This window comes from Leptonotus elevatus, chromosome 1 (assembly GCF_054856555.1).
Source record: "Leptonotus elevatus isolate MCC_2025b chromosome 1, RoL_Lele_1.0, whole genome shotgun sequence".
Classification (NCBI taxonomy): Eukaryota; Metazoa; Chordata; class Actinopteri; order Syngnathiformes; family Syngnathidae; genus Leptonotus; species Leptonotus elevatus.
The window spans coordinates 17,415,538-17,428,913 of NC_141239.1; the positions used below are offsets into that span (position 1 = coordinate 17,415,538).

Here is a 13,376-nt window from a genome sequence, read left to right on the forward strand (position 1 = left end):
AACAGGTGATACATCAATTGTAGGGTAAGGGAGCACTTCCTTTTAACATTTAAAGAATATCTGCTTACTATGAGAAGAAAAGACAACCGGTGAGCCATCATTCATTCCCACATAATGTCAGGTACAGTACATTGATTTTATAATAAGAAATGGCACCAAAGACATTTAAACAATACACCTTTGGTCATCGGTACACACAAGACAATCAGATGCAACAGGCTGACTATAACTGTCACCTAGCAACACCTCCACAAACAAAATATATATTTTTAAAAAATTCTGCAAACATTATCTAGATGAAATCTCTTAGAGCGGGCAGCAGATTATGGCCTTGGTTTTATCACTGCTTGGAGAAGAAGTCTTTGCTTTTCTGGACGTCAGGTTTGATGGTGTCACTTCCTGGTTTCCAGCCAGCTGGGCACACTGGAAAAAAAAGATTTATAATGAGTCCCAGATGCTTACATGAAAGACTAAAAATGTTTAACTATTACTCATACATACAGTTTGCATAACAGGCAAACAATAGTGCAATAAGATGTGGTTTGATACTCAGAATTATTGAAATCCCCTACGGTGAGGTGATGATCATTTTGAACCTTGATCCTTAGAGCCTCACCCTTGACATATCATTTTTATGGCACTATTTCTTGCAAAGTTGTATTGAGACCAGTAGACTGTGAATTATCAACTACATGATTGGGAGCAAATATTCTGATATATAATGTAAGTCAGAGGTGTAAATATTTACATAATTATGGTATTTCCTGAGATCGTTACTAATAATCAAAAGGACACCTGCAGTAATTATTTACCTTCTCCGTGCTTGTCAGTGAACTGAAAAGCCTGAACCAGACGCAAGGTCTCCTCGACAGAACGTCCGACAGGAAGGTCGTTGATGGTGATCTGTCTCAGGATCCCCTTGTCATCAATGATGAACAGACCCCTGAAATACAAAGATGTCCTTCAAATTTCATGTTAGAAACATTTATTGGATAGTGCCTAAGAGTAGAACACCACCCAGTGCAATAGATCCTTTTCACATTCCACTGACTGTTTTTTTTTTTTGTTTCACCAAAGTGTGTCATCAATGGACATTAAAGCAATTCTTATTAGCACGGCCCTGTGTTGTCAACTTACCTGTAGGCAATGCCTTCATCCTCCTTCAGAACACCGTAATCTGTGGAAATGGTGTGTCGTGTGTCTGACACGAGTGGGATCTTCATGGGGCCCAAACCACCCTGCTTGCGTGGAGTGTTGGTCCTTCCGAACGCACAAACAGAAAATGTCAACGTTTGATGACGGCACGGGCAAACAAGCAGGTGTTGACGTAATCATTTACTGATCAAATACCATGCAAGGTGGGAGAAGTGAGAGTCAACAGAGGCAGCGATGACCTCGCAGCCAATCTTCCTGAATTGGTCGGCCGCGTCGCTAAATGCGATGATCTCGGTCGGGCACACGAAGGTGAAGTCCAGTGGATAGAAGAAGAAGACAATATACTTCCCTGCATCAACATGGCAACAAAGGATTCAGGCGGCATGTGGCAACGACGACCGCATTAATATTGATGTATTTCACAGAGGAAAGCGGCATCAAAGCTATACATCTCTTGAATGAGACATTGAACGAACACTGAATGAAGCTCTACCTTTGTAGTCGGATAGTTTGAGGTCCTTGAACTGGCCATCTGGCATCACAGCTTTGGATGTGAAATCTGGAGCCATCTTTCCAATTTGAGCTTTGCCTGCAGCCATCTTTCGGTAACTGGACAGTAGACAAAATTCATAACACAGTTAATAAAAAAAACTATTAACGAACGAGGTAAAGGGCAGCAATTAGTGAGGGGACCAATTCTCACAAGGGCTCAAATAAATGCTCGCCAGATGTCAAAACACTTGGGTCAGTTGAGTTAATTTGTATTTTTAATATAAATTGATTAATGGAGTGGGGGGAAAAATCATCCTAGGCAAACGGGTGCTGGAGCTCTCTGTGCACTTGCCTACATAGATATAAAGTGTACTGTACATTTAGAAATTATTCATACTTTTACATAATAAATGTTACTTGTCAATTTTAGAAAGTATTTTAGACAAATCAAAAATCAACCATTACATTGTTTTTATTTTTATTTAATTTTTTAGTACAGCACATATCTAATGGATGACCATTGATTTGTGCTATTTTTAACTTTGAGAAACAATAAGAGGCAGTTGATCCTGTAAATACTGAAACACTTTATCACTCCTAAAATATTGGCGTTAAATATTTTTGTTATTTTTGTTTAAAAAAGAAACCCTGAAAAAGGGAGGGGGGGGAATAATGATTAATAGTATTACAAGTAGCATATGTAGTAATAATTTAATATCAGAGGTAAAAATGAATGATCTGCTTAACTAAGGGTGTAGCCGATTTGAGCAGATGTGGCCAGCATCCTGAGGACAAAGTTTGGGCTTTATTTATTTTATTTTTTTAGATGACTTGGGCCATTATTTAAGAGGGCACACGATTTTAATACTACTAATGAAATACATTTCCTTGTCTTGTGCTTGATTAATTAATGTATAGCCAACAGAATAAGAACGTTAATTGGTTACATTTTGTAACAGATAGATACACTCATTTAATTCCTTATCCTTCTGTACAGTACGTTTTTGTGTAGATAAAGTTCGCTTAGCTGCAAAAGACACCGACCATGAACATGAAACTTACACAATCGTCGGAGCAGGAATGGATTACTTTCACTTTAAATGAGGCTTTCCTAACTGTACTATGAGAACAAAATGAACTTGTTTCTCCAGTTGAACATGTTCTTGCTGAAAATTACTTGTTGAACCATATACCTCAACAAAACATCCCAATACGGTAATAACTCCTAGCAATACTGTTAATATAAACTGTAACTATAGAAGATGGCGTTTGTTCGTAATATTTGCAACACATACCTTGTTGCAGCCTTGGTTTGACTTCACCGCTTGCGCGTTTTCAGGAGGAAACGTTGGAGAAGAGGCGCAAACGGATGGAACACTTTATATAGCAAACCACTTCCCGCGAGATTACGCCTCAGAAACGGGATCTCAGGTTATGCACTTCCCTATCCACTCCAGTTATGAGCACAGACAGCATGACTTTGCACTTTTCCAGGAATTTTTGTGCGGACCCTGAAACCACTTCAGATTAATGACAAAGGTTAGGGAGCCAAACAATTTACATACAAGACTTGAATCCAAAAATTCAATTCATGTAGTGCTCTTGATAGTCTGCTGTTCCCAATCCCACATCGTAAATAAATGTCAGATAGTCGAACACGGAACAAATTGCAATACAAACACGCACACAAAAAAGACATCCTGCCTTTCTAAAATGTACAGCTGTGGGCATGTAACTAGGCTACTACTTTTTTATTATTTATTTATTGTAATCAATTTTGATAATATGTATTTATTTATTTGGGAAGGGGTCACACAGACAAACCCCATGACTGAGATTAAAAAATAATAATAATAATTTAAAAAAAAATCAGCTGATTAAACCAACGAACAATGGTCTTGATTGAAGAACCCTTCAAAGAAATAGACCATTTAAAAAGGTCTTGGACTGAACTGCGAAAGTTGTTGTTTAAATGAAAATGACAGCAGATTGCATTAGAAAAATGTGATATGGTACTGTGAAATACATAAATTGTAGGGATTAATTCGTCAGTAAATCATATTCACAAAAACTGTAACAGAGTAAAGAATGTAGCTCAATAAGGTTGTAAAAAACATTTTGCTGGTGAATTTCCTTCTTGTTTCCCAGCATGGCCTATTACTGTATATTTGAAGAAACATTGACATGCATTATTTCTTGCATCACTCTGTACTTAACCTGTGCTGCATGTTCGTATTTCCTGCTTGTCTGTTTCAATTGACGGTGATTTGCATACATTAAGGAAACAGCAAACAAAAGCTATGTTCAATAGTTTTAATATTAAAAGTATGTAAAGATATTATTCAGGCATATAAGGTAAACACAATTTACCAAATCATTGTCTAAATTAATTCTTTAAAAAGTTCATCATGCATCACAAACTCCTAATCCCTGACAACAATAGTGAAATTTTTTGGTTAAAAAGAAAAGAAAAGATTTGACTGTAAAATAGGGCTACTTTCAAACTCAAATACGAACGTTTTACCAAATTACTACCCTCCACCGCGTCCCATCTCTCTGCTGTCACTGAGTGATTGTCCTCGCACGTTGTTGCCATGGGCACCGCATCAAGGGCCAGATAAGAGGGTACACACGCAATAATAACCTCTTATGAGAGGCATCGCATTGATCAAACGCTGTTGTCATCTGCTCTTTCACAATATGCCTGTAATTGCTACATCCGGATGTTTTTGAAGGGCATTCGCATCCTTCCTTTTGGTCCTGATGCACCCAAAAACACATTAAGATGTTTATTTTAACAGTGATAATGACAGTAATGATAATGACAGATCCCTCAAAGTGCAGGTACTATTGAATTCAGTATACACAATGATGATGATGACGTGAGGCAATGAGGAGGGTGGGGGGGTGGGGTTGCATACACTGTATGTAGTGACAACAAGAACTGAACAGGTCTATCTCAGTGTGACACTGATTGGATGCCAGGTCCAGACATGTATAACGAGGCAGTGAGCGGAGGGAGGGTAAAAACATGCTTTCCATCACAGCAGGATGTGACAGAGCCACTCTAGACAGGTCCCATAATATGAGAAGTGGGTTTCGCACCTACTGATTTTTAATATCGTAAAGGATTTTTTTAAATGTGAAAGTTTTCAGTTTTCTGAGGAAATAGAGAAGGGGGAAATCATCATTTTTAACACAGCCCACACCACAGCATAATCGGTCAGGACAATCTTACAGTGATATCCAATAACAGGGCCTTGCTCTTTGATCCTGAGTGGGCAAAAATGCTCAAATTCGGCTTTGTAGTTGCGATATGTAGACCCTGCTTAACCAATGACATATTGCAAAAGAATCCTCAAACTTTGTCTTGCCTCAGACAAACGTGTCAACTTGGACTGGACTTGCCCTGAAAGTGTTATTTTTGAAATTCTAGCAGCCTCTTTAAATAGAGGTAAGCAATAACAAATTCAAATGTTGTGTTTTTATAGCATCATAAGTAGAGTTTTATGGGTCAAGAACACATTTTGCCTGTTTTGGTCTTGTCACGCGGACTTGATTGCTAAAAGTCTTCTCTGGATTTTCCATCAAGACTGGTCAAGCAAGAACAGCAATGAGCTGCAATACTTCAGAAGCATTTAGTAAAACAACAAATGCCTTCAATTCCTGTGTTACTTACACCCCACTACCCTAGTAATGACTGGTCTGCAACATTTGCAGTGTTGTGTCTGAGGGAAGGAGGCTGACCTGTCACCCCAAAAGCCAGGGACAACATTCAATTGTATCTTAAATGGAAAAAAAAACACAGGTTAGCGTGAACGGTAAATAACACCACCACAATTTTATTTAAACTTGTCTTTCTGAGATAATTCTGGAGAGATTTGACAGCCTGAAAAACTGTTGATCCATAGCAGTATAAATAACAGTGTAGTCTGCATATAAATACACATTTTAATTGGACAAATTCAGGCCTAGAAAGTCATTTATCTAAATGACAAATACAAGGGGTCCCATTGCAGAACCATGTGGTACCCCCTCATGGACAGTAACAAATTCACATCGTCGTTTTGCAAATTGTACCCTTATGTGATTCGAATGATGAGCTTCAAATCAAGGTACATATTTTGGGAAAGCAGGTACTAAGGATGCAGGATAATAACAGTGGCCGATAATTATTGGCAATTATCAACCAATTTGACATCATACAAATAAACCAGATAATAAAGAAATCCGGTGATAATAATAGACTTACCACGTTGGTCCATCTGTTGTGGTTGTGGCTTAAGTTGTGCCCAACTCCTCAACCCCACCCTTCTCCTATGGTAGTGTCGCATATTTGTGATGTCATAATGCGCGCAACCTCGTGTTCATACAAGATGCATCATTTTGGCTCTTGATGTCAATTTGTTAAATAAAACAATTTAAAAAATAGAAGATGCATCATGACAACATGGCAGTCACCAGTGTGGGCTTTCTTTACTGTGTCTCCCCAAAATGTTACCCTCTCACTTTTTTTGTTGCATTTTTAAAACATGACTGTTTTGTTTTGGCAAAAATAAATAAATAAAAGTACATCTCAATCTTAGCAGTTGAGAACATCAGCAGGTCTTGAAAAGGTGAACAACTTTGGTCCTGGTTTTCAGCATCTCTAAATAATTTCTTGAGCACTGCAACTTTCTCTGTGTATTGAAGACATTCTATCCTGTTTTTCTTGCAATTGGCTGTTCTCGTTGCCAACCTTTTTCTTCACAGGTTTTGAAAAAGATGACTGGCTCTGGGTGGCAGGATGTTTTCCTGACACTTATTGTCACTTCAGAACCACGATTCCCCAAAGCCTGGCATGAGCCTGAGCTATATATATTTAATTAAATCGTCCGGATTTGGTCTAAAGAAACGTGAAATGAGGACTTGATTTAGCCATCTAAATCAAGTCTAAATATAAATAACACTGTACATTGATCAATGTTTAAAATGTAGTCATCCAACATTTTACCATAATTTATACAACTTAGTTAATTTTTTTAATTTGTTTAATATTCACTTGATAAATTGTATTGTCTAGATTTGGGCTAAAATATAGACCAATTAAAGACGGATTAAATTTGGTCTCAACATCTAATAGACGTCCTCAGTGGAATGTGGTAGCTCATCAGTGATTAACACACACACACACACACACACGCACACACACATAGCGCCAAGGGCAACAAGTTAAGAACACGGCAAAAAGGGTGGGGCTGCACTAATATTAAACTTTGATGTCAAGTCGGGGGCCGCAAAACATAATCCTGCGGGCCAAAAGTTGCCCTCAGGCCGTGAGTCTGAGAACACCTGGTAGCTGGGAATATCATGAAACGGGGTTGTAATTGTAAACGTAAGTAAGTGCTTTTCATACATGGGCCAGGCCCAACACAGGAGACATGACTGACCCTGACGATTCACCATTGATATTAATTGTCTTTGACTCATCCTATGGATTGTGTGCAAGTAATAAAAGACCTGTGCCTTTAAGAATTCTCTCTCGCTGGACCCGGAAGTAGACGCCCCAAGCGGTTAGGAATAATTGGCGCCAAATGCGAACAGACCAGATCAGTGGAACACAGTAGCACGACACCACGACGTCACGCTAGCAAGCGACATACGTCCCCTTTCAAAGCGCGTATCCTCACAGCCGTGGTTTGTTACGCGCTCCTATCCATTTCCAAGTAAACGCCTTTTTGTTCGGCGCTAAAACATTGTTTCGTCTTTTCAGTCAACATGGAAGAAGCCAACAAGCTAATCGGTGCGGGGAAGAAGCACCTGGTGATGGGCAAAGTGGTGGAAGCGGTGACAACTCTACAGGAGGCCTGCGGAATACTGTGAGTGAGTTTGTTCCAAGTTGAACGTTTGGACATGTTCTCTAGACTGTCAAGTGATGTTTTAATTTTGATAAGCATCAGTTACAAAAAGTAAATGATTGACATTGTTCATGATGAACCTAAATGTAACCTCGACAGGTGAACTCAATTGACCTCTAAACTTTTGAGTATAAATGCCCAGCTGTTGAATCTTTTGTCCATTTTACACAACTTCTAGTTCTCCAACAAAGAGCTGAAAACTTTACAACTTAAGATTCGTTTAGCAATACATTGGTTAATTGAATGGTGTATTGCTTAATTCACTGGTTCTCACCCTCAGTCCTCGAGTACTCCATGTCTCCCCAGTCAACACAGCTGAGGATTGTTATCAGGCTTCATTGCAGCGCTTGCTGATTGTTTGAAACTGCCTGTGTTGCTTGTGGAAGACATGGAAAACAGGCTGGATGGGGGTACTCGAGGACCGCGGCTGAGAACCGCTGGCTTAATCTATTACTACATTTAAAATAGATTCTCTTAATTCTTGTTTTTAACCTCATCAACAAATGATAGAGCACAAACGTTTGCCGACCCCTATGTCTAAAGACTTTGTGAATACATGCAAGATGAGACTATTAATGACTTGACTTATTGCTTTATTTTTCCTGTGGCCATGTGTAGATGTTTTTGCAAGCGAGCGAGCAGTCTTTACTTTTAACATCATGATGGCCCAAAATTCCTTCTATTAATCAAATTTCTTAAACTAAAATTATACATTGTGGAGTGCACCTGAATACGGTGGGTTTTATTTTCTTTAAAGGTGTAGACTAAACTACTAAATACTTATTTTTTTCTAATAATTTTCAGAGCAAAAGCATATGGAGACACTGCAGATGAGTGTGCAGAGGCATTCTTTTGGTGTGGTAAAGCGCTGTTGGATTTGGCAAGGTATGAACTCTACGTTTATCCCATTTGAGCATTTTCTTTTTTTAGATAATAAAAAATCTCACTAATAAAAATGGCATAGCTGAATATCGGTGTTCTGACGCAGGATAGAGAACTCTGTACTCGGTAATGCTTTGGAAGGAGTCCCAGAGGGCGATGAAGACGAGAAACTGAAAGATTCCAACGTGGAGGGCGCAGAAAATGTTGATGGTGAGGGAATAATGTGAAAAATAAAATTTAGTACTCTCCATGTTAGGGAAATTGAGCTTTGGATGGGGCGGCGGGACAGTGGCACTTTAACTCATTCACTGCCATTGACGGCTATTGACGTAAAAAATTCATTAGTTTAACATTTTTTCCACTTTTGTTAACAAAAGTATTAAAACCTAGATTTTTTTAAAATTGTACATTTTGAACAGATATAAAATGTATGATTAATTGTGAGTTAACTATTAAAGTCATGCGATTAATTACAATGAAAAAATGTAATCGCCTGACGTGATTTATAAAAAATAATAATAATAATAAAAAATTAGGAGCGTCAAGCAATTACATTTTTTAATCATAATTAATTGCATGACTTCACGAGTTACCTCACGATTAATCACAAATGTTATATCTGTTCTAAATGTACAATAACAAAAATAGGTTTTCATACACTTAGTAACAAAAGTGTAAAAAAAAGTTAAACTAATAGAAATAGTTAAATTTAATATTTGACGTCCATAACCGTCAATGGCAGTGAATGAGTTAATGTGAAATAATTGGACATTTTCATTGAAAAGTTCATGGAAGTTCAAATTAAATCCACTTTTGAAAATTCGCCTAAAAGAACCTGTACTGTAAATTGGAGAGGGGGAAAAGAATAAATGAGATTTTTTTTGTGTCCTCTTGACATAACAGAAAAGACCAGAGATGAATTGAGGGTTCAAGTTTATGACGCCATGGCGGAGAAACCTGAAGATGCACCAAAGAAAGAGGAAGGGGACAAAAAGTGTGAAGGCGAATTGGAGCAAAGTGTCGCTGACAAAACGGATCTTCTAAAGGAAGCTGAAGACAAGACTGAAGAAGTGGCAGACAAGCAGGAGGAAACGGCAGAAGAACCTGCCGACAAAATGGAAGCTGCTGCAATGGCATCTGACAAAATGGAAGAGGGAAAAGCAGACAAGGAAGAAGATGCAACTGACGAGAAGAAAGAAGAACCAGCGGACAAAATGGAAAATGGAGAAACGGAAAAGAAGGTTGAAGAGCCGTCAGGGAAAATGGACGACGGTGCAGCAGACAAAAAGGAAGAAGCGTCGGACAAAATGGCTGACAAGAAGGTAGAAGAGCCAGCTGAGAAGATGGAGGAAGAACCAGCAGAAGGCGCTGAAGGCGAGTCGACCTCCTTGACTAGTTGCAATTCCGTGTCGTGAAGTCTTTTGAACTCATTTGTTGTTTTCGATGAAGACGAGGAGGAGCAAGGCGAGGACGAGGACGAGGACGAGGACGACGACACTGGAGAAAAGGTAGCAAAACCTGCAAAAGACGAGCACGTACGAGGTTGAACATGAATGTTTTTGCAGGAGAGTGATGAGGAGGTGGGGAATCTTCAGCTGGCCTGGGAGATGCTGGAAGTAGCCAAGGTCATCTATAAAAGGTCAGTGACGTTTTTATTTAATTTGGACTTTAATATATATATATATTTTTTAGTTTTTAGGTCTCTTTTTCGAAAATTCTATATATTTTTTTACATTACTTTTAGTGTTAGTTTTATATTTTTGATATGGCATATTCATGGAGCGCAACATGTAGCTTACCTTTTGTTGTCTTGAACCTAGAAAAAAGTCCAAGGAGGAGCAGCTCATGGCAGCTCAGGCCCATTTAAAGCTCGGTGAAGTTTCTGCCGAGTCGGGTAGGTTGAAGAGGCGGAACGCCACCTCGCCCCCATGCTTCTAACCTTCCTGAGAATCCAACGCTCTCTTACCGCTGCCCCGCAGGGAACTACACCCAAGCGTTGGAGGACTTCCAGGAGTGTCTTTCTCTGCAGCTGAAACACTTGGACGCCGACAGCCGACTTATTGCGGAGACGCACTACCAGCTGGGTCTGACCTTCAGCTTGAACCGGCAGTGCAAGGAAGCCATCGAGCAGCTGAAGCTCTCCATCGCTGTCATAGAGAAGAGGCTGGGTGAGAGCGAAGGCCAGCAGTCATTTTCTTTTTTTGGTTTTTCAATTTTTTCTCATTTGTAATATTTTTTTAGTTTTATAATAAATTCGTTTTATGGATTTTTTTTTCTTTCTGTTTTGGGAATATTTTTTCAGTTTTTCTGAATATTATTTATTTATTTAAATTTGTTTGCTCTTTTTTTCTTATTTTTTCGGATTATATATATATTTTTATTTATTTATTTAATGACAACTTAAAAAGAAAAACATATTCCTTAAAACAGAAAATAATAATAATAAAAAATAAGTAATTAGTCTTTATTTTAAGTGCTCCTGTACTTTTAAAGGGTGTTAACTTTTATTGGTAATCCACTTGATTATCAATTTAACGGGTGAAAATATTTTTTCATCTGCAGTTTTTGTTTCAAAATGAAGTTTAATCCACATCCTGATCCAGATTTCAATTTCAGCAGTCGTTTAAATGTAACATAAAATCAAATTTGACATTTTCAGAGGCGTCTATCAGTTTGTAATATATATTTTTTTAATTATGTAGGATCACATTGCACATTTCTCCTATGAAGGATTTTTTTTAAATCGGGTTGACTTTTCTCATCTTATTAGATTTATTTTTTTAATCATGCAGCTGACATTTTAAGCTTTTAGAGCGGTCAAAATTAATCGATTTTGAAATTAATCATTTTAATAATCGCTTAATCATTTACAGCCATGGTTTAACTTAAATTGTCCACATATCTGATTTCAGCCTCAACAATAATCACTCTCACGCCACTTATTATAATTAAATTAGTATTAGAATGTCAACATTTATTTGTTTCAACTTAACATGATCTAGGTTTCTTTTCTACTGAACATTCTATATTTTGGTTAAAGATAAGGAGCAATGCTGTTTTTATTTACTCCAGTATTTATAAAAAAAAACAAATGTCACTTTAGCGTTGTCATTTTAATACCGTGATACAGCGATATTTTTGCTCACAGTTATAATGTCCGAATTGAATATATTGAAATTTATTGATCCGCAGTGGTGTTTGCCATTAATTTCCTTTACTATTTATTTGAACTTAACCTTGCTCCTTTTGTGGTTTTTTTTTTTTTTTTTGTACGGCTGAAGTCCGTTTATCATCGCACGATTTGACCGTTTCTGTTTTGGCAGGAAACCTGACGCAGCTGATCTCAAAGGCTTCCGGCCCTGAGGAGTTTCCTGACGAGAGGCGGGAGATGGAGGAGCTGAAGGCTCTGCTGCCAGAAATCCAGGAAAAGGTGGAGGACGCCGCCGATGGCCTGAAAGCGGCAAACGGCGAGGCCGTGAAAGCTGTGCTGGTGAGTCGTCACGTAATCCGGCCGCTACAAAGATTTGACTACGAGCTTATGTGTTTTGCTCGTCAGGATGGCGGCGCCGCCGCCGCTTCGTCCGCACCCCCCGTTGGACAGAGTGGTGACGCGCCAACCACTTCACCAGTGAGTCCCAAAGCTCAGTTTGACAGATTTAGGACTCCTGCAGGTGTCCTAAATAAGTGTTTTTCTCTTTTTATATCAGATGATATTCACAACACTCATTTTCACTTTCATTTGCGCATACCGGTAGTTGTGTTACTCCTGTGTTTGTGAAATGATGGCTACGCCCCCTGGTGGCGAATGCACACACGTTTGTGTAAAATGAATTGAAGCGCTCATGTTGTTCCTCCTCCCCGATTCAGACAAACGACTCGACAACGACCAAATTCAGTTCTTCCAACGGGTCCGCTGCCAATGCCCCGGTTTCTGACATCAGCCACTTGGTCAGAAAGAAGGTGGGGGTCGCGGTTAATCCCGAACGGAGCGGCACTCGTGCCTCGGTCTAAACCAGATGTTTTGTGTTTCAGAGGAAGCCGGAGGAGAGTCCTGCGGAAGAGAATGTCGTCAAGAAGTTGAGGCAGGATGTTGCTCGGGAGACTCATGGTGTGCAAAAGGCCAACGGCGACACTGAAGCACACTAAGCAATGTGGAGGTTTTTGAGGTGAGGACTGCTTTTAACTCCTGAAACGGCCTTGAAGTAATTTTGCTTGGTGGTGAGCTTTTGTTCTTTTCTTACAGTTTGTTAAAGGGGCCTCTTCGTTCTCACGTTACCTCAACAAGGACACGTCATCGCTTCCAAGATCGTGTTCACGTCTGTTCGTTCTTGTTCCGATTTTGTACAGTTGAATAAAAAAATGTCGTTTTTGTACATCTATGAAGTTGTGGTGAAACGATGCCAACATCGAAGGGTCTTAACATTGCTGGATTTGTTACGCTCGTATGGTTTCTGATGTACTAGCAACATTTGTGCCATCCTGCCTTCCACTTGATTGCACCCGTTTGGTTGCTTTGGTTCCTTTTAAATAAGCAAGCAGCGATGTTGGCATTGATCCACCCTGCATTATTGCACTGCTCTGTTCCTGATATTGTAATAACTTGTTTTGCCTAATAAAAAGACTTCAAATGTGACATCCATTTTCCATGCTGTATCCTCTATTAAACGGACAGTTATTTAGCACCATTTAGTGGTGAACTAATCTTTTTTTTTTTTAACATTGATTTCGGTAATGTGCAGAAAAAAAAAGATCTCACATCAAGGTGCATCATATTATATAATCGTAGATCTAGTAATTGCTAATTATACGACATAAGTTGCACCGCGCATTACAGGAGGTTTGACATGGCTGCTTGCCTTCCGCAGCTGGGGACTGCAGGTGGCTCGTCACTGAGGCCCCGTCCGTCCACACGAAAGCCAGTTTCAATGTATCCTCACAAGTTTCTTACTG

At 39.1% G+C, this 13,376-nt stretch overlaps 2 protein-coding genes across 2 annotated transcripts; one reads left to right on the forward strand and one right to left on the reverse strand.

The window, feature by feature from the left end:
* Window positions 1-100: 100 nt before the first annotated feature.
* On the reverse strand, window positions 101-3,083 carry prdx1 (peroxiredoxin 1). The gene is made up of 6 exons (XM_086078866.1): window positions 2,943-3,083; window positions 1,649-1,764; window positions 1,351-1,504; window positions 1,138-1,260; window positions 813-943; window positions 101-423 (listed from the first exon to the last, which is right to left on the reverse strand). The coding sequence occupies exons 2-6, from the start codon at window positions 1,752-1,754 to the stop codon at window positions 341-343; spliced, it is 597 nt and encodes a 198-aa protein (XP_085934992.1). The 5' UTR covers window positions 1,755-1,764; window positions 2,943-3,083; the 3' UTR covers window positions 101-340.
* Window positions 3,084-7,159: 4,076 nt separating this feature from the next.
* Window positions 7,160-13,059, forward strand: LOC147181120 (nuclear autoantigenic sperm protein-like). The gene is made up of 14 exons (XM_086078804.1): window positions 7,160-7,323; window positions 7,400-7,505; window positions 8,349-8,429; window positions 8,533-8,636; window positions 9,330-9,800; window positions 9,876-9,934; window positions 9,992-10,065; window positions 10,247-10,320; window positions 10,406-10,594; window positions 11,750-11,916; window positions 11,983-12,054; window positions 12,294-12,386; window positions 12,459-12,592; window positions 12,670-13,059. Exons 2-13 carry the CDS (start codon window positions 7,405-7,407, stop codon window positions 12,570-12,572), a joined length of 1,599 nt encoding a protein of 532 aa, XP_085934930.1. The 5' UTR covers window positions 7,160-7,323; window positions 7,400-7,404; the 3' UTR covers window positions 12,573-12,592; window positions 12,670-13,059.
* Window positions 13,060-13,376: the final 317 nt, after the last annotated feature.

Coding starts and splice junctions, on each gene's coding strand:
- prdx1 (XM_086078866.1), bottom strand. CDS start 1,754: ATGGCTGCAGGCAAAGCTCAAATTGGAAAGATGGCTCCAGATTTCACA. Junction 1,261..1,350: donor CACTTCTCCCACCTTGCATG/GTATTTGATCAG, acceptor TGCGTTCGGAAG/GACCAACACTCCACGCAAGC. Junction 944..1,137: donor GATGAAGGCATTGCCTACAG/GTAAGTTGACAA, acceptor TTTGTATTTCAG/GGGTCTGTTCATCATTGATG.
- LOC147181120 (XM_086078804.1), top strand. CDS start 7,405: ATGGAAGAAGCCAACAAGCTAATCGGTGCGGGGAAGAAGCACCTGGTG. Junction 8,430..8,532: donor GCGCTGTTGGATTTGGCAAG/GTATGAACTCTA, acceptor GTTCTGACGCAG/GATAGAGAACTCTGTACTCG. Junction 10,321..10,405: donor TGAAGTTTCTGCCGAGTCGG/GTAGGTTGAAGA, acceptor GCTGCCCCGCAG/GGAACTACACCCAAGCGTTG.